The sequence below is a fragment of the Drosophila takahashii genome, chromosome 2L (genome assembly GCF_030179915.1).
Source record: "Drosophila takahashii strain IR98-3 E-12201 chromosome 2L, DtakHiC1v2, whole genome shotgun sequence".
NCBI lineage: Eukaryota > Metazoa > Arthropoda > Insecta > Diptera > Drosophilidae > Drosophila > Drosophila takahashii.
The window spans coordinates 24,837,261-24,862,845 of NC_091678.1; the positions used below are offsets into that span (position 1 = coordinate 24,837,261).

At 40.5% G+C, this 25,585-nt stretch overlaps 1 protein-coding gene across 2 annotated transcripts in view; it reads left to right on the forward strand.

The window, feature by feature from the left end:
- step (cytohesin steppke) overlaps positions 1-25,585 on the forward strand; it is a 37,569-nt gene that overhangs the window by 2,092 nt on the left and 9,892 nt on the right. The window contains exons 1-2 of one of the 2 annotated variants that reach the window (XM_044393415.2): positions 4,769-5,333; positions 23,258-24,533. The exons of the other annotated variant lie outside the window; for it this stretch is intronic. Coding sequence (XP_044249350.1) covers positions 23,364-24,533 — 1,170 coding nt within the window. The 5' untranslated portion in view covers positions 4,769-5,333; positions 23,258-23,363. Of the gene's footprint in view, positions 1-4,768; positions 5,334-23,257; positions 24,534-25,585 lie in introns of those variants that run through there. 2 annotated transcript variants of the gene reach the window in all.

The following is a 25,585-nucleotide window of genomic DNA, read 5'->3' on the forward strand; positions in this document are numbered from 1 at the left end:
CCGTTTGCTATTTTCGTTGTATTTCTTTCGGCTTGCCAAAAAAAAAGAAGAAGACACAACGTGGGAGCCACTTGAATTCATACCCTGAGAAAAAAGTAGCTGTAAATGCAAAAACTGAATAACAGGAGTGGAATCGGTCAAAAAGGGGTTACATTTATCACATTTAACTACAAGAATTTTAAAATATTACAAATAAGAGTGGTTTTAGAGCATCTGAGGATCATCTAAAGACCGAATACCTTTCTTGAACTTTATGTTTTTAGACAAACAATTTAAATTTTTATATGAAAACAGAATTTAAATTTTTATTTTAATATTTTAAGAGTTATAATTCCTAATCTTTTGAATTAGTGAATAAGTCATACAATTTTGTATTACTAATCTCTCTTAATCTAAATAATTAGTCATTTTATTCCTGTTTGTATTAATAATTTGTTTATTAAAAACTGCTACTCTCAGTTTCATGCTGAGCTTAAAAGTGTTCAAACAATTACGGAGCACGCGGGATAAGTGCATCTGGAAAACAGGAGCAAATTTTCGAAATTCAGAAAAAACGATCCTACCTGACTGCCCTCTTTGGGTTTCGCTCCTGTGCCCCGAACGCATGCAGAATATTCGAGTATCCGATCTCATAACTCACATGGCTCGTAATTCTCCGCGACTCTCTCTTAGTCATCAATGACGTTTCGCGGGAGTAAGAAACCTACGCTCCTCAATCCTCCGTACCGCCGCCAACACACGCTGAGCGTTTTCAAGTTGTTATTTTCGGGTGCTGTGATTGTTAAATTGTTATAAGTACATATTTATCTGTTTCTGGCTTAGTACATGTGTGTGTTTGCCAAGAAACGTGATCAAAAGCCAGAAAATTGTTATTTATTGTTTGATATACAGTTGTTATCGTTGTTGCGGTAGTGCTATGTACAAGTTCCTATATCGTAAGATTGTAAACAAAACCAAATCAAAGGTGAGTCTGTAACCAAGAACGTGATTCACGCAATAATAAGCCATATCATAATTGTGTTATCAGAATAGACGAGTATTTATGAATGAAAAAATCGAACTATTCTAGAAATAGTAAAATAGTAAACAAAATTAGGAATTCGATGAAGGACGCGTGCTAAGCTAATCAGCTTAAAGTACTTGATAAGGTTTTAAACGGGTCTAGGTCTGTTCTGTGATAACTGGCGACTATTTAAACTATTTTTAGGACGGCTGAGTGTTCTCAAAGTATTAAACGAAAAGTACGCGCTTCAGCGAAATTCCGCTAATCCTGCGCACAATATTAATTCTCATATTTTCCACAAAATTTCGCTGATTCCTCAAAATTTCCGCTGCGGTTTATTACGCATAATTTGGCCTGCATTTTCCGGCTGTGTTTCCTCGCCCTATCGTATCCCGCTTCATTATTTCTACCTGGCGGGGCAATTGACACCTCGGCCCTTCCTTATTATTCCCTTCCCTACCTGGATGGCTGTGCCCCTTGCCGCAGTGAATAAATTACCAGATCTCTCCCTATTTATTCGCTCCTGGTTTTTGGTGTCTGGTTTTAGTTTCAATTTTTCGGCAATTAGCTGAGTTCAGCTTTCGGGTTAAGTTGGGTCAAGTTTTTCGGGTGCTATGCAGTTGAATTTGTTTTGTTTGCGGCGGCAATAAATTTCAGCCGAGCTGACAGGACAGGGTACAGAATCTTTTTACCAAAGCAATTTAGGTTTAGATTTATTTATTTTATTTAATTATAATTTTGACAAATTCAATGCAAGTAATTTACATATTTTTATACCCTTGCAGAGGGTATTATGATTTCAGTCAGAAGTTTGCAACGCAGTGAAGGAGACGTTTCCGACCCCATAAAGTATATATATTCTTGATCAGCATCACTAGACGAGTCGATCTAGCCATGTCCGTCTGTCCGTCCGTCTGTCCGTCTGTCCGTCCGTTTCTACGCAAACTAGTCTCTCAGTTTTGAAGCTATCGCGATGAAACTTTCCCAAAAGTCTTCTTTCTATTGCAGGTAGTATATAAGTCGGAACCAACCGGATCGGATAACTATATCTTATAGCTCCCATAGGAAGGAAACGGTAAAAAAATTCTAGCTTCGATGTTTTTTGAAATAAAACCTTCTACTCTTGGAAATATTATTTTTTAAATATTTCAGAATTTCGAATAAAATATTTTAAAAATCGGACGACTATATCATATAGCTGCCATAGGAACGATCGGAAAATTAATGGGAAAGTTACACAGAAATAAATTTTAGCTTTTTTGGTTTTTATTGTATTCTCTTCTACTTTAGAACATGACTCTTTTTAAATATTTCCGAATTTCAATTTTTATTTTATCAAAAGTGGACGACTATATCATATAGCTGCCATAGGAACGATCGAAAAATTAATGGGAAATTAATTGGAAACAAATTATAGCTCCGTTGGTTTTTATTGTATTCTCTTATACTCTAGGATATGATTTTTTTTAGTATTTCAGAGTTTTGAATTAAATTTAACAAAAATCGGACGACTATATTATATACGTGCAATAGGGAAGGATAGAAAAAATAATATTAAAATAATACGAAATTTAAAAATTTTGCGATTTGTAAGTTAATAGGAACGATCTGCAAGGGTATATAAGCTTCGGCTGGCCGAAGCTAGCTTTCTTTCTTGTTTTAATTTAATTTAGTTCTACAGCAGACCATCTGAATCATGTATATTTTCTTGGGATCGTTCATAGAGCCTTGCCTCTTAACATTTTAGCTAGCTAGAATTGGAAAAAATAGTCAAACTGCCATCACAGTCACTGTTATTCAGACTTATATGCTCGAGCTCAAAAGTAGGCTTTAAAATATTTTCAAGACATTAGTTTCTGTTACTGTAAAGATAAAATAAATTCGAAATTAATGATCATTACTAACGATCACTTTTACTTTTTTTTTTTTAGTTCAGATTGAGAGTAAAAATATAAATTTTTTTCTTCATAAGTAGAAATATTTCACGTTGTATTATGGTCGGTTTCACCTTATTATTATCAATACGAACATTTCTAAGACATTGCGGTATCTGACTTATCTCACATTCCTATGTTATTATCTTTACAATTGCTACAGAATTCCTTGGAAATATTTTATACATATCTCGACAATTAACCATCCGGCGTGCATACCGCAAATGTTTAATATTTGTATTGAAATGGATGAATCATGCCTGACGTGCTAGTACTTATCGGATTTCTATTATATTTGGATTCGGGGGACCCATTGACGACATCTGAATCTGACTTTCGATTTGTTACGCCTGCATATTTTGGCAATATTTCCTGGTAAACATCCCTTCGTTAAGCCCAGCTGATAAGATTCGCCGGTTTCGCGCTAATCACGCTCTCTTTCGGTGGGCAGCTGTGGCTCAAGCGTTGATAAATTGTTGTTTTTGCGCAAATATACAAGTTTGGGAAAACACACACAATCAGAATGTTCCGTTGAACTTTCGCCATTTTATTTGAGCTTGCTTCTCCTTCTTGTTCGTCGTTATTTGCTGCTGTTTATTGTTGTTTGCTTTATAAGATTGCGCGAATGTTTAGTCATCTCATCTGATCCACAAATGTCTCGTCAACGGCTCTCTGTTCGGAAGTTTCTCTTATTGAATGGCTCTTCAATCTTCTCGACGTTCTGTCCCTTCAAAAATGCTAATAGAAAAGTTGTTGGTCCTTTCTTTTGTCTCATTAAGTTGTTTGAAATTTTTAACCCACCCCCCAGTTCTAGTCAAGCTTTAAATTATGATTTATGACAACAACAACGGTCAGGACAACAACTTTTGAACACAACAATGTCCGAAGAGGCAAACTTATTGAAAGCGCACTTGAAGTGCAAATTTGTTCTTTGATTTATGATGTCTGCTTTGAGGTTATGGACGAACAGGACGAGACGGAAGGGAACGGAACGGAAAGGAAAGGAAAGGGTCGGGAAACGATGGCCATTGCACTGGCCATTACTCCAAGCTCTTCTTTCCACTCCCTCCGTTAGCTGCAAACAATGGAAAACCAGGAAAACTAATCGAAGTCTACCAACAAAGCACAAACAAGTGAAAATGGCACAGGGAATGGTGGAAGAACAGGGACAACCAGTGCAGTTTATGGCGTCTGCATGCAAATGGCTTCACTTAGCGCTCACGTGTTTCAATTTCATGTGTTTATGCAAAATCAGGAGCAGACCAAATGATAATGACTTCCTCCCATGCCATTGTCCCATTTCAACTTTGGCGACACATTTATGGCAGCCATGTTTTAGTAAGTGTTGCGACATCCATTAAAAGTTCACTTTAAACACTTGCTAATTGGGATCAAATATCTGTATCCTAAAGATACAAAAGGTTTGAAGGTATTTATTGTTATTATATATTTATTTTTGTAGAAATGAAGAAGACTTATAAAATCCACAGGTGGTAAGGACGCTAAACAGTTGCTTAGTATAAGTAATTTCATCGACCTGGCCAAGTCCACGCTGAAAATTTAAAAAGCAACGACCGTTTTATTAACAACACCGCCAGCTAAGAGAACACGAGCTCTTTATACAGTAAACATTTGGATTTTACGAGTTCACAGTTTGTAGTGCTCCTGGTGTGTTGTATCTGATAGATACTATTGTATCTGAGAGGTACTCTTAAACCCAAGAGAACGCTCTTTCGCTCCCTTAGAGCCACTTGTTGTGAGCAGTCTGGCCACAACAGCTGTGCGCCATTCGGGTCTCTCTCGGCGTCGGGCGATACTACCCATAGTATCGCTCAGTCTGAGTCGAGGAACCCACACAATATGTTGAGGTGACGGATACGGAATCGTCGGAGTGCGCGGCCTTTCAAACTGAAACTGAATCGAAATTCCTTTTCGCGTTTTCGTTCGCATTCTTCCCGCTTTCCGAGTGCCAAAAAATTTGATAAAAGAAAAATACAAAAAGTGGAATGAAATAGAAATTTTAGCGCACAGCTTGGATTATTTTTGGTGATAGAAAATCCCAAGAGCTTAACTGCAAAAAGAAAATAATAATAATATTTATAAATACACTTTGGTTGGTTTGTGTGAGTTCGTTTATTTACGCTGGCCATGTGCAAAGATTAAGTTGGCCGAAATCAAAGAGTTGGAAGACGATCGTTAATCATTCAACTGATAAGGTGTCGTCTTATCAGCACTGTCTACTTGTGTGTGTGTGTCGATAGTGCAAAAAAGAGGAAAATATAATAATCAAACTGCAAAAGAAAAAGGCAATCAGGTTCTCCCAGAAGCTGCGAAGTGGAAACAAAGCGCAATAAGTTGGGAGGAAATCAGCCATTTGGATCATCGGAATATTCCATGTAAATATGCATTAAGATTGTTCATTTCCCGCTCTATATCTTGTCCAGGCAATTTACAAGTACAAAACAATGCGCGTCATTTGCACTTCAGTTACTCATAATGAAAATTATAAATAGATATGTTCAGGTGGCCTCCACGCCGCCAACCAGACAGTTACTAAAGTCAACGTTGAATAATATATCTATTTTTCTCACCGGCTATGTGCTGATAAAAGGTAGCTGCAATCCATGACGTCAGTGTTATTTACCTTTATCAATTATTGCCAGACTTTGCCTAAATTATCAATATATATTAGCTATATGCTGTTTGTTTTGTTCGCTGCTCTGACGCCAGCCGGTTTCTCCTCACGAGCGCATTCTTTTCGGATTTTTTATTTGTTTAAATTGCCATATGAGTAATAAACATTTATGGACACGCTAGTCGATTTTAGTTGTTGTTGTTGCCGTTGATTTCTCTGTTGCCAATTGGCTGGGGAATACATTTTTATGAGCCAGCTTTGAATTGTTTTGAGAAAATAATTAACTGGAGTGTGTTTCAGTGTGGGCTGTGGGATGATACCACGTGATTTTGAGCGATCGAGAGATTCTGCCGATTGATTTTCTTAATTTGGAAATTGAACGATTAGTTATTATAATTATCTATGGGGAAGCACACTCAATTATTGAGATATTCCTAGCTGTAAGGCTTAAAAAGAATGTTTTATAATATATATTGGGGACTATCTCCTTTTGTTTTTTGACCACTCAAAGTTTCCACCTCTCCTTTGCATCCCCAACTAATAATCGTTTGCGAAACAATCAACTTTTATCCTATAAATAAACCAAACAGTAGATAAATTTTATGCCCAGCGAGCTGCCAAAGTGAAAAAGAAAAGGATGAAAAATCGGAAACAAATCATTCTATAGAAAAAGGTCGGCCGCAGACACAGCTCGCTGGGCATTCAGACAGAGCATGTCCGACCCAATCTAACCTTCAGACCAGACCGCTAAACAGTTTTTGGGTCCTAATATTGCCAGCTGAAAGTTTTGTCTGAAATAAATTTGAGCCGAGTTTACTGCGTCAAATCAAAATGGGCCAAAATGTGGGGGCGAAGGAAAGGATGTTCCGAGTGACGTTGGCACGCCATTGCAGTAGTTTGACAACCCTGCTCCTGTTCCAAATCCTCTTCCTGTGCCCATTATTCTAGGTGGGTGTTGCGGAATATATCACTATGGACGGCAGTCCATGTAGTGACGAAGCGCACCAGGAGAGTGTGCGAAGGCGACTACTATTATATAGCCGCAAAATTGAAAATCTACTGTGATGGTCCGATCATAATGAATGATACACCTATCGAAAGGTATAGCTAAAACTAACAGGATTGCATACCAAGACTTTAAAAAAATCAATTGGCTTGGGAGAGAGAGCGGTGAAAGTGAAAAAGTGAAAATTTCGAAATTTGGAGCTGTTGGGGCCGGTGGGGATAAATGCCCCCTCGCAATATTTTAGTTGTATTCCTTTTGAAAATACCCGTCGAATGAGGGGACATTTGTCAAAATCCGACTCTCCGTTCAAAAGTTATAGCCAAAATAAGATTTTCTTCTTCTTCCCAAAATGAAAATTTAATTCTGTTTGTCCACTTGTCCAAAATATGTTTTTTAAGTTCTGAAAATTTGATATGACGTTCATCACATCGATATAAAAAACTTTTGTTCTACCACTTTTGGAAAAACTAGCTAGTTTAGCGGGAAAACAGCTATAAATAGCTAAAATTCGGAGAGCCGTAACTTCTATACTACTAAAGCTACAGACTTGTGCTGCATCTCGTTTGAAAGGTATTTTTAAATGCTATAAACGCCCTCTATATGCAATTTGTGTAAATGTAATAGTTAAAAAGATATGAACAAAAGAATTTTTTTTTAAACTTTCTTTTTAGCTTTTTTTTAATTTTCTCAAAAACGGCTCTAACGATTTTCCTTACAACTTTAAACTGTATAGCCCTTGAGATTCCTTAAATTTTGGTATACAACACATTACTGTAAAAAGTCACGTTTAAAAGTTATTTTTATACGAAAATAGCCACTTTTGCCAGCTCGAACAACTAACGCTCCCTGAGTATTGAATTTTGTGTGAGGGTATACGAACTGTATTTTAGGGTCATGGAATCAGTAAATTTGCACTTAAGAGTTCCATATAGGAATCTTTTGTTCTACGACTTTTGGAAAAAGCCGCTACTTTAGCGGGAAAAAAGCTAAAAATAGCTAAATTTCGTTAGTTTGTAAGTTCTAAACTACTACAGGTACAGACATGTGCTATAACTCGTTTAAAAGGTATTTTGATATACTTCATCGCCTTTTTAACTTAATTCGTTAAATACAATGGCTTACCAATTTAAATTTAAATGTATATATTAGCTCCTATGAGAGCAAATGTAAACAAACAAAAACTTCTGATATCAAATAAAAACACCTCTTAACGAGGTAAAAAAACTAGTGACGATCGCGCCTTCAACATACAAAAGTTCTGATATCAACATTTGTGACGAAAAATTATTACACTCGTCATTAAATAGACTTTCTAATATTTTCTCATTCGGCACGCTGCAATAGAAAATGCCTGTAAAGGGAAAAAGGCTGGAATAGTTTGCTAGGGCGGGCCGAATGAGAAAATATTAGAAAGTCTATTTAATGACGAGTGTAATAATTTTTCGTCACAAATGTTGATATCAGAACTTTTGTATGTTGAAGGCGCGATCGTCACTAGTTTTTTTACCTCGTTAAGAGGTGTTTTTATTTGATTTTATCAAGCGAACGAACAATAAACACAACAGCCACAATTGCCGTGCCGGAGCAATTGAAAAATGGGTTTGTAGTAACTCACTTAACGCGACTCCACTGCGAACCACTCTAGTCCAATAGAATCCGCACCCCGTCCACCTGCTGCGCGACTTTTATTTGTGTTTTTCGCTTTTTTTGCAGCATATTTTAAGCGCGCCTGCCAATGAAACATGCCAAAAACACACAAAACTACAGGTCAGGAGACCGGGAACCAGGGAAAGGGGCGGCCGAAAGGCCCCGAGTGTTGCCAACATTTTTCCTCACCATCACGACTGAAGGCTGATGGTGCCAAGAATGCAAATGGCGCGCGCTGCCAGTTCGTCGCTGTTTTGGGCCACTGTACAGTGCTCCCTCCACAGAAACGTCTCCTGCAGTTCCGCCCCAAATGGCCGGGAATGTTTGTGCATTGTACCGGCAAGTGTATTTCGAGTTTCGCCGAATAAAAAGCGAACAAAAAATCAATACTTGCCACTTGGTTTGTCACTGGAATTATGCGTTGAGTTTGCTCTTTTATTGCGCACAAAAAACTGTATTGGATGACAACTTTCGGAGCTTCTGCGGCTTTGGAGAGTACTCGAAATGTTATTTGATTAAAAGTACGATGGCTTGGAATTGGATTCGCCAAAAAATGGCACTTCTATCCTTCCGACTTTAGGGCTTTTGTTGCCCCAAGCAATCCAGTGGGGAGTTTGGCTAAAGCGAAATCATGCGGAATTGTTCGCCGACATGAACGCAATCTTATCTTCTTTCTGGTAACTACTAAGTAATTCTACTAGGACTGAATGCGGGAAGTTCATAATAAAGAGATTTCTTGATATCTAATCTGCTAAAATTAGCAAAAAGGCTAGTTTCAATGAAAGTTACTTAATTGGTTGAAAACAATGATCTTGTTAGTTATGAGATGCAAGAATTATCTCTTGGTAACAGAATCCCCAAATCCAATGATGAAACCAATTGACAGTGACGACACAAGATATTGCAACGAGTTTAGTGAGACAAACAAAAAATAAAACGAAAATAAAGAAAAGAAGCAGCGGCAATTGCGGTTAATCAGGGGATAATAACCTTTGGCGGCGACAGGAGGGAAAATGGAAAGAAGCCACTAAAACAACATCAAAGTGCCACCCAGACAAACCGCGACTACACCCATAGTAATAATCATCCATCCATCCATCCAGTTGGGTAGCGGCAATGGCGATGGCGATGATGATGATGAAAAGGCAACCACAGCAGCCCGGGTAGAAAAAGAAGAGTTCAGTGCATCGGAGGGCAAATGCATGATTGGAATATTTTTTTAGTTCTCTTTTTTGTGTCGCCATCCAAGGGGAGGAGCAGTTCAGGCCACAGCGGATGCGTTCATTTAAGTTATGGCACAAGGGGTCATCCGACTGCCGTGCAAGAATTTCCCGCTGTCCATTCGTCGAAAGAGTGGAGCTGAGTTCCATAGTTTCGGGGGGCTTTATCTCTTACCCGGCGATCGCATTCGTTTTCGTGTGCCGCCTGTCCGAGTTATGCGGAAATTAATGCGAAATTGGGTTCAAACCGCAGCACTGGCCATTTTTAGACCAGACACCGCCCCGTGTGTTTCATCAGCTGCAAAACTGCACCGGGCGCCCGAAGAACCGGGCATTAATTGTCAACAAACATGCGCAACGCGTGCGTCCCGTGCTTAATGCTCTGTCCCGGGTCGCTGGGCACCTTGCATGTGCGAAAATAATTGCATTTTGCCATTAACATTTAATGCAAATGCCCGGCAGTCAGCCGCAGCCATGGGACTCGGCCTACGGGCGCCTTTCTAAAATGTCCATTAGCCGAGTCGGCCTGCAAACGATTGGTGGGCACGTGTGGCTCGACTATCGGTCCGAATTGGTTCGGTTTGAAGGACGTTGGCGGGGATAACAGGATATAATCGACGGCAGGTGCGAAAAGGGTTACGATATTGCCTAGTAACCGCAACATTTCCTGTGGCGACTAAACACTGTTAATAGTCGCTTTTTATTCCAAACAAGAAAATATCTCCATTCAATTTGTTAAAATGTTTTTTCCATTCACAAATATGGCATAGAAATAATCCTATTCAATAATAATTTCTACTGAAAACGTGACTTATTTGCCAAGTATACTAACTATTCATGTTTTTTAAAAATGATTGCCAGTTATATTATCTAATTAGAACGCGATTCATTATCTCAAAAGGAAACTATACACCAAAAATATATTACCTTGCCTCGTTTTCTAAGCTGCCAATTATAAAAATGTATTCCAAAACCAAAATGAGACCAATTTTGCTTCCCACCCCATTTAAGACGCCTCTACAAACATGAAACCTTTCTCAATAACGTGTAATTTAGTCTGACTTGGTCCGTCGAGACGCGTCAAATGTATATGGAATGAAAACCTTGGGCAAGCGTTCCGAAAATTTGATATAATTTTTGCACGAGCCAGCAACTTTTAGATGTCTGTGCTTGTCTTCAAAGGAAATTTAATATTTTCTGCTGGCAATTACTCAAAACTAATGTCTGGGAGCGAGTCCGAAAAAAGTCACGACACACATTGTAGCCGAGAATATGATATATAAATCGTGCAAGGCATGTGTGTAATTTGAATGATCTTCCTGATTTTAGTTTCTTTTGGCCAAGCCAACAATGTCCAAATGAAAATGCATATCAGTCCCTGGGTCACTTTGAACACCGTCATTTCCTACTGACCCGCTAAAACTGGCATCAAAACAAAAACCAATTTACATCAAGATGCGGATGGGCCGACAAAAGGCGTTAAAATATTTCGGATTTCCCTTCACAGACACTGCGCATTTCGAAATCAATTAAAGCGTCGCCAATGCGATCCCAATCATTGCACTTTTTGTGTGGGGCGATTGAAACTTAAGTGCGCCACAAACACGAACATTCGATTGTAAGCAAGGTATTTTTCAAAGCAGATAATTAATAATCGTGAAAGTTATTAGACTACCCGGAACTAGTAAACAAACCCAACGAGAACATCATTATCAACTTTATGACACACCTTTTCAAACGAATAATTGCGATAATAAGGGAAGTATTCTCAAGATTATGTTGGCCTAGAACCATTAAAATTGCACAGTGACCTCGGACACTTCATGTTAAAAACAATTAAAGGCAAAAGTGCGGTAGGGTCCCTCTTCGTATTCTCCACATTTCATAAATCTATAAAATAGGAAAAGCCAACGAAAGCCATTAAAGCGGGCATAATTAATTTAATAGCCCACGGACACGGCACGTAACCTAGCCCGTCCTGTTTGCCTTCAGTCTCCCTCCTCCTCCTCCTTATACTGCATGACTCGAACAATACTTCCAGATATTTAGATACTTTGTGTATGCATCTATGCCAGACTTGGCCAGACAATAAAAACCATATTCTCCCAGTTTTGAAGGGCAAGGCAACCCAAGGCGTGCTCAAAGACCGGGCCCCATGGCAGCCCCTCAAAACAGCCGTCAGAACGTAGAACTGAGAACCGAGAGGCGAGCTAATTGCTTCTGCCGCCAGTCGGGGTGGAACTCGAGTTGGGTGGGTGGTGCACTCTTGGAAATGAAATGCAACTGCCGAGCATAAAATTTAGAAAATATAATGTAATAAAAGCAGGGAAGCACTATCGATGTAATATGGCAAGGATAGTGGAAATGCATGAGTCACATTTTAGTCATGTAATTGAGGGGTGTAATAGACACATCCACTGAGAGTGAGTAAAACTTAATGGGAGCAACTATTATTAAGGTTTCAGGGTATTTCAAATTATGAAGGGGAAGTTAGAACAGAAACTTGATATTCCACAAATCAGTTTGCTTTAAAATATTCATATTTTCGCCGCTTGAAGCAGACATCTTTATAAAGTAGAAATACCTTGGTTTAATGGTTATAACTACCAAAAAAGACCTCAAAGTGCAATCAGTTTCGGGTAGTAAACTGCAAAAGGCACCTACCACCATATGGGGCTAAGGGTTCCGATCGACCCCCGCATGTGAACAGCTGCTGGCGGCCGGCGGAAAATGCTAATTATACCAAAAACCGATAGCAAAGCCATTTTATTACATTCAACTCGACTTCCTTTCGCGTGCCGGGAAAAAGTAGAAGGTCAGGAGAGGGAGTAGAACCCGGGTTCCGCCGCATATTGTATATATTTGGCATGCATATGGCGCAAGAAGCTGTTTGCTGGGGTTCGAACCTAAAATGGGCTGAAACTACAAAATAAATAAAATCGAAACCAATATAAATGTTTGGAGAGGCTGTCCCGGCCCTTTCCCATTCAATCTACGTCCCTCCGATGTCTTACTCTTGTCTTTGGGACTTCTGTCACAACGTCTTTGCCAACTCGAACGAACGAAGATCAATGAGTGAGTTTCCCCAGTGCCAATTCCCTTTACTTTTCCTAGGCAGTGGAAATTGAAACAGACGCCTGAAACTTTGCCCCTGTGCCATTGTAAACAATTAAAGCAGCTTCTGTTGCTCTTGTTGTTGACAGTTGTTTTTTGTTCTTGTTGGTGTTGCTGCGGCCGCTTGTTGTCGTTACCATTAAATTAATTTATTGCAATTTTTTCGTTGTTGTTTTTCCCCATGTTTTTTGTTTGACCAGCACACACACACTGAATTGAGTGTCGTTGTGGAATTTGCTACCTCTACTTTTGCCATTTTTTGTGGCCGTTTTCTACGCTTGTTTTGCTTAATTTTATTTACTTGTTTACTTCACTACTGTGAAATTGAATAAAGCAATTAAGGTTGGCGAATAACAATTGCTAAATCGAAGCCATTCAATCAAAGGTCATGGTAGAGGCAATCATTGAGGCATTGGGAGCTCAAGGGGGACTTAAATAGGAAGTAAGAAAAGGTTATTTGATTAAAATATTTGTGTCTGTCAGAGATCATTTAACGATTTATAATTTGAACAAAAATTTTATCTTGAAATGTGGCATCTCAATTTGATATGCTCGAAATGTTACCGTAAAAATAAATCCATTTTGGGAAAAATTTAACATGAAATGTAGAAATCATGGTTGTTATCTTGAATTTATAAACTTAAAAGGTGCCCACTGTTCGACGCACTCCTTGTGGAAACTGAAACACTGGCATTGTGTCAACTTCCGCTGGTGTCGTAATCCACTTACGCTGCTGTATGTGGCGACATTCGAACCCCATTCCCTGCGGACACTGTGTACTGTAGCCCAGTTTATGGCACTTTAAGAACCGCTAATATCTCTATTGCAGTTCACTTATCGTCTCCGGATTGGGAGTTTGTCCGCTTAGCGCTGCAGTTGCTGTTGCCGTTCGTAAAATGTAGTTGCAATTTTCTTTATCTACTTTCTGATTTATGCAGACAAGGCGAGGCACTTCATGATTGCGGCTGGTTTGGCTCTGGGAGCTCCTGTGGCCAGATCTTGGGCCTCGGTCCGTTCCAGTGACTGCGTGTGTCATAAACACGAGGGCAAACAAAACATGAGTCACTGGAGTAAGTTGCAAATGCGAACGGGAATGGAAGGCCAATGTATCTTGGGCCTGTCTAGGCCTATCTAGGCAATTTCATCTAAACTGCAATGCGCCAGAAGGGAAGTGGCCGAAGTCTGCAGATGCAAATGGGCCACACCGAAACACCATGAAGACACAATGACGGGTACTCAAAAACTGGGAGTCAGTCGAGCGATAGAGATGACAAATAGTCCCTCAAACTCCAAAGAACCATCTATCCCATTTGGGAATGCAACAAGTTGTTTGTCTAACTGTACTTGTTTCTGTGTTTTTCTCCCCTTTGATTTGCTCATTTGCAGCTTTCTGGGCTCTCCATTTGCATGGAAATTATGCAGAAACATTTCCTACAGATACTTGACACAACTTTTCGACTGGCGCGTAATTAGCTTTTACATGAAACTGGTTTTCCCCACCCAAAGTCTTTGGCATTCTTCTCGATTCCGTTGACCCCATCGCTTGATTATGCAGTTCTCTCTCGCCCGTTGCTCAATTATACAAATAAATGTTGTGCCTTGGCAATTGCCTGTTGCCTCTTGCCTTTTGTCTTGTAGTTTCTTTTTGTTGCACACAGTTGCGACACTTCCATTAAAGTTACATATTCGATTTGAACTCATGAGCAGTGCAACCACGTATAGACTCCTATCATTAATAGTCCGCGTATGAATCACTCTATTTGTTGATTCACCCGGACTAATGCTGCTGCGATACACATGCAAAATACTATGAAAGTGTGGCGGAGAAAGGAAACTCTCTGGTATTGCTGGCGGGGGACTGATGAATAAGAAACTGGAGCAGTTGGAGGAGGCTTTTAGTACACCCCTCACCGTATCGCCGTTTTGTGTGTCAAGGGTTTTCTGAAGGACTTCCAGCGTCTCGCTAAACGCCACGCTCTTCATTCTGAAAGTCCTCGATTTTTAAGTATCACTGTAAATGGTTTGCCATTAAACCAAAGAGAGGATGAACAAATGCTCGAGGGACTCAAGCAGTTCGAAGCAGGCAAAGAAAATGGAGGAAAAGTCCTATTGTGATCCAGGCAAGAACCATCAGATCAAAGCGAAATTGTTCACCGTGGTGAAAACAGGCACTTCTTAGAAAAAGCATTTATAGCATATCAATTTTACTATGCACTACTGGTAAACATGGTATTAAATAATATAATTTTGCCGAATTCTCTCGCCGAGAATCTCTGTCTAAAAAAAAGAGAGTAAAATATAATACTTTACATATTATCAACGATTTCAAATAAGCAAAATATTTAGTTATCTCGCCAAACCCAATTCTCATTTTGGTATGTAAATAAAAGACCAAAGTGCAAAGTGCTTTTTACCTGGTAACAGGATGGCTATTTACACAGACACTTTCGAGCAGGCAAAAGCTAACTCAATTTAAAACACAAATATGCATTAGGAATCCAATGAGAGAAAATAGTTGGGGTCCAAGAACTCTGGCAGACCAGGCAGTCGTCTCTATTCAGAAGCTCGTTCTTTGTTTTTTTTTCTACTTTAAAAATAGAGCCAACCTGGGCGAATAAAATCCAATTTAGAGAAATGTTATATTTTCTGTGATGCCGAGAGCAGGGGATCTAGAGCTTGTTGTTGGTTTTTGTTATTTATGTCGCAGCAGATCCGAAGTGGCATTAATCCAGTGGACGCTTAAGTATCTGCACCTCCACTAACCGCAGAACTAGTAGCATACACACAAAAAAAAAACTCTCTCATGTAAAGCACATAAATTAGTCCCACGAAATGCGAGCCCCAAAACATTTTATGACCTGTCCGAGCATTTTGTGTGGGGCAAGATGAACTACGAGGTCTATGGGGGTGTGTTCAGAATTAACCCCTCAGATGTGGCAAAATCTGTCCAGAACTGGTGGAAAATGGAAAATACTGAGTTCACGTGGGAAAAATATTTGCGCGCAAATTAATTTGTGCTACTTTGGTAAATATATTATACGTTGACATTGTTGACTCTTGATTCCCACATGCGGTTTCAGAGGTTAGATCGTATATCTACACAGTTTGGTTCAGATATATACGTACAACAAAAACAGACATCGACCTAACTTAGCATGCTAAATATTCCCTTTCAAAAAATCCAAGCTAAAATGGCAAACAGTAGCGAAACGCACTGTACCTAGATGATCATCCCATCTCGGAATGTTAATTTATTTGTGGGCGTACAAATTTAGCAAATTAAAGACATATTTTAAGCCGAACAACATCCAAAGTAAATGTTTTTGCAACATTTTAGCTCGGCGATACATCATCTTTATTTATTTATTCAATAACATGGCGAGATCGCCGCACACGAGTTTAGCTCGCTTTTTGTCAATAAAATAAACAAACGGCAACCAAAAGGAAAAATAAAATAACACTAAGCAAAATAATCCCCAAAATCTCGTGTCAAAGCATTTAAAATTAACAATGTTTATGTTCATTAAGACCAAGTGAAATTTTTGATGTTTCCACATGTAGTCCTCTTGAAAATCAAACGGAATGAATAAAGACAGAAAGAAATTCTCTGCTCAGTCTGCTGTTTGTGCTCAAGAATATTAATATTAATTAAGAGAAGAGTGGAACAATGTCTGGGCCAAGGCATTGGAATTTCACTTTACGCAAAATGTGTCATGAGTCACTTTGAAAATATGTTTTGGCTAGATACATTTTTCATTTTTGCACTTTGCCAAGCTAAACATTTGAATGGCCTTCGGGCGTTCGCTTATTTCTGACTTTGATCATCTATCATGGAATTGCGTCAATATGCTGAATAGTTTGAGTGTCCCAATCGATATTGTTATCGCCGCGATAAGAGTATTAGGAGGACAGGGATGTGGCCAGACCAACTGGCAGCCGAAAACCTTATCTAACGTGATTTCCCACAGGGAAACTCTGCCCTCCTTCGCAGGCCATAATAATCTCTGACACACTAAATGAGTTTTCCGATCCGAAACATATGTCAGCAGAGTGTATAAAAATAAAGATCCGAGGCGAAGGAAAACCGAACTGCAACGGAATCGAATGCACTCGTAACGTGCTGTCAAAAATGGAACTGCTCTGCCTAGAAAATCGAGGAAAACCCATCCGAGATGAGCATGCGATGCATAAACAAAGATACAAAAGTATCTGCGACGTAGTTTCGGGAGAAACTTAAGAATGCATTTCAGTTATTAACACGCCACAGGAAAATAAGGAAAAAGATCGGCACGAGAGGATGGAAAAAGAAGAAGATGTCGTGTCGACAGCTATTTTCAAGGACCTGCAAACGCACACATATGTTGACTCTGGAAAAGGCAATGGACTTTCGGTTTCGTCTGTTGGGCTTGGCCCGCCAGGCAGCCATAAAATTTCCAATTTATAAACAAGCCGAGAATAAAAGTAAGCAAAAGATGCGCGTGTCTATCTCAGCCAGCAGCAGCCAAAAAACATTGTGTAGAAAAAACATTTTCAACATTTTTAGGAAGCCACAACAGACAGCGAGTCGGAGACAAAAGAGCCAAGAATAAACCGAAAGTGGCAGCGATTCAAACAGAGACATGGCGACAAAGAGGAAGAGCTAGCTGCTGCTGCTGCTGATAGAGGGAAAAAAAAAAGAAACCCAGTGCGGATATCTTTTGCGCGTTCAAATCACGTCGGCCAACAGCATTCGCAGACATCTCACGTCTCGTTGGCCAAAGAAAAGGGAAAAAGGAGCAGAGGACGGGGAACGGGAACTTTGGGCCAGACAACGATTATGTGGTCCTTGCCGCGTCTCGACCCTTTGTCTTGGCCTCACTTTCAAATGCAAAAATGGAAAGTGTTTGCCCAAAAATAACGCATGGAGTTCCGTTTCTTGTCTATTCCGTTGTTGCTCAGGAATTCCGCCTTGTGTGGTTGCTATGCAAGGGGTTTGTTTATATATACAAGTTTTCCTAATACAGTTACTCCCAGACTTAATATGCGGAATCTCATTTCGATATGCTCCAAATGTAAGCAAAAGGTCAGTCTTTCTCCCTCCCACTTATGTAACTTTATACGCTATCTCTCTCTATTTTTTTTTTAATCGCTCCCACTCACGTAATTTAAATCCTCAGGATCGATTTTTCCAGTATTGCATGGTAAAAAAAAAATGAGTGTAAATACCAGAAAATTTTCATTTTATTAGTTAAAAAAAACGAATTTCAAATGTTTTTAAAGATAAATGCAGTGTTCCAATGCATATCTATTAATTTCATTCCCTCAGTGCCCATTTGTCTGGCAAGTACAGTGCTTTATCTGTAACTTTTCTTTACGAATGCATGGCTTTGTAGAACAATTTAACGATAAAACACAAAAATGAGCATATCCTCCGGCATTTTGCAAAGCTAATGTTTTATCAGAGTTTGGTTCATTTCAATGCTGTACTCAGCTTGGGGAAAACACAAAGGCGTTCAAGCTTATTATCGCCTTCGGACTTTGGGCTATGGTTAATCATATTAAATTACGTTGCTTCTAAAGCCCGCTTCAATGCTAATTCTTCAAAATAATCTTTTCCACATTCCGAAAGTTATTATGTTTATCTTTATGCATTTAATTTTTATTCGGAAACTGGTTTCCGTTAGTAACATTTTGGTATCTAAATAATTTTGAATGTTAAATACATTTAACACCATTTTCAATGAAATTATTAGAGAACCGGTTGATCAAATATTCAAAGTGACTATTCATAAGTGACTAACTTAGGCCTAATGAAGTTTACTTTTGCTCTAGATCAAGATTTGGCTAGCCTTAGTGAGTGGGTTTCTGTTTTAGTTAATTGAACTCGCCTCTGCTTGAAGTTCATTTACTAATTAGTTTTGTCGACAGCTGACGGCAACTTTTTCATGGACTGCGAAAAGTTTCCTGCCGAAAAGGGCAGAATATTCAACTTTACGAGGGAAAACTTAAAAATTCCATTTCGGCTTCCAGTTAAAGTTGCAAGATTTGAAAACTTTCCGGGGTGAGTGTCTTGGCGGCACAGGAATAAATCTGAAATATTTGTCATAAATTCAACGTGGCTGCATGCAATTTGCTTTGATGTTACGCCATGTCACTCCGTTCGCATCAGTCAATCAATCAATCCATCAAATTCATTTTCAACTAGCAAACTGACAGTCAATTGGAAAATTGAATTTCCAATGCGTAGACAACGAACCCCTCACCTTGACCCAAAACGCGTTCCAGTGCGAAATGCCGGGGAACAAAAGTAAAAGTGATCAGGCGAACCAGAGAGCAGAGTTAGAACAGAACGTATCCAGCAGATACAACAATTAGCTGGCTGAAATTGAGGCCGAAAGCGAAATGCACAATTAGCAAATTGACGCCAGTAAACAGAGGCGGAAAAGCCAATCAATAAACATCGGTAAAATACGATGCCACAAGCAAAACGAGCTACGTAAAAGCCCTGCTGTTGTGTTTTTTTCTGTTTGCTATCTGCCATAAAAGTAGGTGCACCTGTTGCTACCTCGCGGATACACAGAGAGCCACACAAAGTATCTGAGAATCCATGTGAGGGGCGCAAGTGTTTAGTATGCAGAGCGCGTGTAACTAACATTTTAGTAAACAGCTGAAATTCTTTCTAAATGTGTGAGCCAAGTAGGAATTTATGCCGTTTTCTGAACGTCGCCAACGTTTTTGTACAATGGATACACAATACTCTCTAATTACATTGGAAAATACACCGTCGCAGTCTTAGCATTCTAATGAGCTGTGGGAAATGTCTGCCAAAAAAGAATTAACCAAAAAGGGCCAGTAGAAACAGCCACGGAAATCCAGGTACCCTTACCACCCGCATCTCCATTTCTGATTGTACTCGACTTGCCTTTTGTCCAGCTTTCTTCTGTCCACTGTTCTCTTCTGTTCTGACTAGAAACAAAAGGTATTTAATTAAAAACACATTTATTTTAGATATTCTGTCGGCGGACATTGTTGTTTGTTGTTTGTGCGGCCGAAGTGGGCCAACGAACTTGCGTTTTTAATGGTTCACCGAGCAGGGAAATATAGCGGGGAGATTGAGATTTATGGGGAAAATATATACACTTTAATACACAGACCACTGCACATTTATTAGCTTTAAGTGGTTTTGATTATTAGCCGGTGCCCGAGGCCTTGAAAATCTTGGGGCTAATTTCGAGAGACGATCATCTGAAACGAGTTATAAATTGGTGGGCCTACAATAATTTAAAGTTTAAGAAAAAGCAAATTTTGTAACTTACAGAAAATTTTAAAGTTATTTACCTATTTTACTGTCAAGTTTTTGCTGCCCAGTATTGAGTGAGTGAGATTTTAAAACGAAAACCATTATGTCAGCAAAATAAATCATGTCGGGCAAGGGCAGACGAAATCTTTCACCATTTGTGTCTTGGGCATAAAAAATGACCAAATGCCATTTTACATATCATAAACAAATGCCAAATATAAATAAGATATGGAAATGGGAGGTCCAGCTGCTACCACTGTTTGCTGTGCCCCCTGGGCGGTAGACTATACGTAGTTCGTATATGTATAAATATTTTCATCTGTATTTCTCTATGGATCTATGGACATTGCTCATTACGTTTATGGATGCCAAGGCAGCCCCGACGCGTTTGTTTATTATTATCTATTTGTTTTGCCTTTATTTTGTTTAGTTTTTGTTTCTGTTTGTGCTCCTCCTCATCCTTATGCTCCTAATTTCAGCTGCTGCCTGCGAATTGCCTGCCATTTATGTGGCAAAAAAGAGAGACCCCCGAAAATAAAAAGTTCGAAACTAATGCGGGCACTATTAGCCATTCTCCCACATAGCAGGCACGAATTTGCATCTTTCTCGATTTAGCGAAATGACGCAACTATTCGGAAAGCGAGTCTACAAAAAGCGTATATCCTACATATGGCGAGGTTATGCACAAGCATCGTCGGCTATTGTAAAGTGTTTTTTGTTTTATATGGCAATTTTTAGATTTCTTTTTGCGTGTTTTTATGAGCGATGATGCTGGACAAGTTTTGATCATTAGCTAGGAATAGTTTCGGCCTTTGTTTTCGAGGAGATAATTCGGTGCTCTGAAAACGGAAGTTTTCTAAAAGGCTTCTCGTTAAGAAAGTGAAGTCATATTCCCTAAATATTATTCTAATTTCACTTTTTTCCGACGGGCAGACAAAGAACTAAGACTCTTAACGAAATGGAAAATCCTCTTAGCATGTTTTACACAGACAATCAATAACAATCGCAGCCAAAGTGTTCACACTTTCCATCAGCGAAAGCCATTGACCCGACAAAGCCGAGATACATAGATACATTTAACTTAATGCTGGGACAAAAAAGAAGGGAAAACTGTCGCAATTGGAGAGTGTTTGTGAGCGAGGAAAGCTTGCGTTTAATTGCATTTTGCTGGCGGAAAGTAAAAGTCACTTATGGGAAAACTCAAATCCACCCAGACGATGTCGACAATAAAGGTCTTTCTCTGCGGATCTCCCTCCCTGAAGTTACTTTCTGTCTGCATTATCTTGCCTTTATACAAGAGAGTATGTATTTCGGTCTGGGCCATTGTTTATGTGTCTGATTTTCTAATTGGTTTTCGCTGCCAATCCCAGACAAAAGGGTTAAAGGAGCGCGTTGGCCGAGAAAAAGGCGTTCGGCAGCAGTTTTCAATTGTTTGGTTGCAAAGTGTAAAGTGTAGATTAAATTGTCAAGATAAATGGCGCAAGACACGCCCCGTTTTGGTGGCTACTGTGTGTCGGAGTCTTTTATTCTTTTCTTTTTTATTTTTACCCCATTTATCACCGGCTAAGACTTTGGGAAAACTCACAAACAGGGGTTAAGTCCTACACGCCATTACTTTTCCATAGTCAAAGCGCATTTCCTGCCCACAGGTAGCAATCACAATCGCAGCTTTGATGGGCCACTTCAAGTTGTCGGTGCTCGTATCTGTATCTTTACCTATATCTATATCTGTGGGATCTGCTTTTATCTCCCGTCTCTTGTCTGTCTGTGTACTTTGCTCATTTGACTGCCTGGCTGTGTGTGAGTGTCGGCTTCATTCAGTTTGATTGATAGTTTGTTTACAAATTTAATTTCATTTTACCTATTTTCCTTCTTTAGTCTTCTCTTCTTGTGGCATAGCATTCACCTGTGTGTTCTACCCCCAACCCCCCACTCAGTGTTTGTCTTTTTCCTCAATGTTTTTCATTTTGGTCAACGAAGCTGGCCGCGCCTTTTATGTGGTCGCCGCCTCGTCGTGTTTGCCTTCTTTCCTCAGCTATTTTATATGTTTTATATAAGGAATATAAGGAACGTTTCTGTACGACCACATCTACATACACAGGAATCATATTAAATGCAATCCATTTGAATGTTCGCTCATTTGTGCAATCCAATCACGTAGGCACCGTAAAAAGGATGCCAAAAACTCTTTCGGGGACTTCATTTGGAACCCCGTCCCCGTCGTAATGTGTGGGCGTGGCAAGGCCAAAACTCAGGCAATTGTTGTTGGCTGTTACAGAACTTGCCCCTTGGGGACTTTGTCATTCGACCAGTTGCCAAGTCCCAGATGGGACATTAGAGAGGCGCACTCCTCGTTTACAGGTCGGGGACCCAAACAATTTGACATTGATTAAAGTAAATATTGTTGCCGAAACCTGGGAAGGCCTATTTATTAAAAATCAAAGCGAATTCTTGAGTAATTTAACTTGGATAATGCGACCCTAATTAACGTTGAAAGTTATTTTGGGTGTTGTTTCAGCGGGAGGAATTTTGATTCTCGGTCATGGAATTGACATTTTATACATTTTCATTGACAGATTATATTAAACGTGAGGGTCTTGACAGGGATTTCCGGTGACACTTTGAAGAGAAATCGATAAAAAAAAATGTAGATTTTGTGTGGGGTAAAAATTTTTGTTTTATTTATAATCATCTCACCAAAAAAGTCATAAATCTTGCGAAATCTTCGTCTCGCTAAACTTTTGCATTTGCTTGAGTGATTTTCTCGTGTTCGCTAAAGCCCAGAACAGCGACCCCAATTAGATTTTGGTCGCCTCTGTGCCCAAGAAACAATTCCCGAGCTTTATCGTGCTGACTTCCTTCCTGTTTGTCCCAAACGAAAGTAATGCACACAGCAAACATTAGACACCGAGTGCAAAAGGGACCAGAAAGAAATCTCAATAAATCACAAGACAAAGGAATGGATGAGCGTCCGCCGCAGACTCTCCAGACTTCCACTGCCATTCCCAGATCCTGATCCTGAACAGAGGTTCGTTTAAAGCCGCAAGTCGACAAATCGCACACGAAAGTGTCCCTTTCTTTGTCGCGTCTGCTTGTCCTGGGATTAGGGAACGCCATCACCTTGTTAACCTGCATGCCATTAGCGTAATTCGTTTTGTGTCTCCGTTCGCTGGCATGGGAAACCCGAAAAATGTTGCGACGCCAGACAAATTCAATCCTGAGGTTGTGCCGACACTTCCTGACACAGGAACGCTTTGTAGGGTTTCACTCGGCACTCGAGGCAGAACGCCGAGCTAATTAATTTATGGGTTGTCCTGAAGACAAACCCTCGAAGACGCCGCTTTGTACTTGTAAATTGCCTGCCTCAAGAGGTTCGGCAGCCGAAGATCTCCCCAAACTAAGACCTCTAAAATTTTCAGTGAGCCAGCCATGGAGGGGCCCGCCTAATTGCCCCCCAAATCGAGCAGACCAACAGGGAGAGTGAAACTCGTTTCCCCGGAAGTGAGCAATTGACCAACTAGCAGGATGGCCTCGCTGCACCAGAAGCGTCCCAGCATCAGCAACTGGTTCTCCTCGCTGCGGCGGCAGCCCAAGAACTCCAAGAAGAGCTCCTCTGGCCTCGGAGGCAGTGGAAGCTTTGGCAGCAAGCAGCAGTTGCAGCGGAGCTGCTTCGACCTTTCCTCCACGGCGGCGGGGGGTGGTGGGGGTGTGAATGTGGGCGTGGGCGTGGGATTCTCCACGAAGGGATCGCCCGGCAGCCGCCTGAGCAACAGCACCTTCTACATCAACCCCCTGAATGCATCTTCTGCCGGCGGCAAGGACGATCGCCGTCGTCTGGTGGAAACGGGCAGCAGCAGTAGCGGCAGCAGCCTAAGCAGCGTTTGCACGCGCTGCTTTTGCAATCTGCTCACCAAGAGTGAGGCCAGCAAGGAGTCCACGCCCAAGGGCGCCCCCAAGGTCACGCCAAAGCCGCCCGTGAAGCCCCGCTCCCCCTCGCTGGCGCCCTACACCAGCGTGGCCACGTACAACATCACGAACCTGTCGCCGGACAGCCCACCGCCCGCCAGCCCCACGCTGAGCACCGAAACCGTAACCTGCAACGACGTGACCCGCAAGGTCACCGAGGTGCAGCGCCTGCCCTGCCCCGATGAGCCCAACGCGGCGATCCTTAGCAAGCGAACGGAGTACAAGCACACCACCACCACGACGACGACCAGGACCCTGATCGTTTCGCGACCCGTGGAACTGCTACTCAATGAGAAGGGAGAGATAATCTCAAGGCGATCCCCGCGAAAAACACGCTCCAACTCGCTGGGTTGCATGCTCGATGTGGAGGATAGTGAAACGGAAATGGGATTGGGATTGGAAATGGGCATGGACAATCCCGGACTGCAGCTGGAAACGGATCCCAGTTCGGGGCTCAGTTCACCGCTGACACCCGATACCGGCGATCTGCGCTTCATCGACGACAGCTCCAATTCGCAGAGCGAATCCGAGCGAAACTCAATCAGCCACCACCACCAGAACAACAACAACAATAATGAGAATCACAACAATAACAACAGCAGCAGCGGCGGCAGCAAAAGGGGCAGCCAGCAATCGAATCTCTGCGAGAGTTGTCGCACACTCCTCGAGCGAAACCGCAGCAATGCGGAGCAGAGTGGCAATCTGGTCATCCTCAGGCGACCAGGAAAGGTATGCGGGGGAGGAGTTAAGGGAAACGTAAATTCCCAAGTAAAGCTGATTGCTTTAGTCATTACTTCCTTTTACAGTCTTCCTTTTTTGGCAAAGTCTAATATAGGGAATACTAGACTGGTCTATGAATTACTCTTCCAAACTTTAGTTTATCTTTATAAAATTTCAATACAGTTAAGATGTATTTTCTTGGGGCTTACACATTCTTAATAGATTTATTAAAACTACAAAATTAATGGTACTTTGTGCAGTTTAAATAAGAATTCTTCTCGTCAGTATAGTTAAAAGTAAATTATATTTTCTTGGGATTACACATTTTTATTAAAACTCCAAAGTTTAAATAAGAATTCCATTTCTAAAGAATTCGTCTTGTCAACTCTGAGATAAATAAGTTTGGGTTTTTAATCTTTGCGTTTTTTGGCACCTTGTTTTGCCATTTTATACCACAATCAATTTGTTTTCGGCTCAGACGGAGGCCCCCATCGTTTGTTTTTAATTTCCCTGCGATTCGAGGAATTTGCATTGAGCGGTCTGGAACCGGTTATCACCTGTAGCTGCTTCTGTGGAACTCGACTGCGGCATGTTCTCACACTCATCGGCAAGTCACTTTTACCTGTTGCCAGCTGTAAGTGGAAGACACCAAGCCCCGATTTGAGTTTATTTTTAGGCTTGACGCTCATTAACTTTGTCTCCCTGCCAGTTGCTCTTTTCCTCTTAATAGGCTGTGTCCACTTGGGTCTCTTTAATAATTGTCGCTTTTTACCGACTCTTGGATAGAACCTGTTCAACGCTTTAAGTTTTTATATTGTTTTATGTAATTTTCTATGGTTTTATGGGGCGTAGCTTGGTAGCTTAAGGCTACCATTGGTTTATTGTATTGATTGGGAAAGTTGGAAAATTTACATAATTTCTAAAGGATTGCGCTTTATGGAAATTAAAGACGAACGGAAGTTGCGTGGCATGTGGGTAATGAAAATTAATGGTTTTAAGCCTGGGAAACTTTTAACGATCAAAATAGAGTCTTAAACTTATCAAATGTTGGTGTGAGTTGA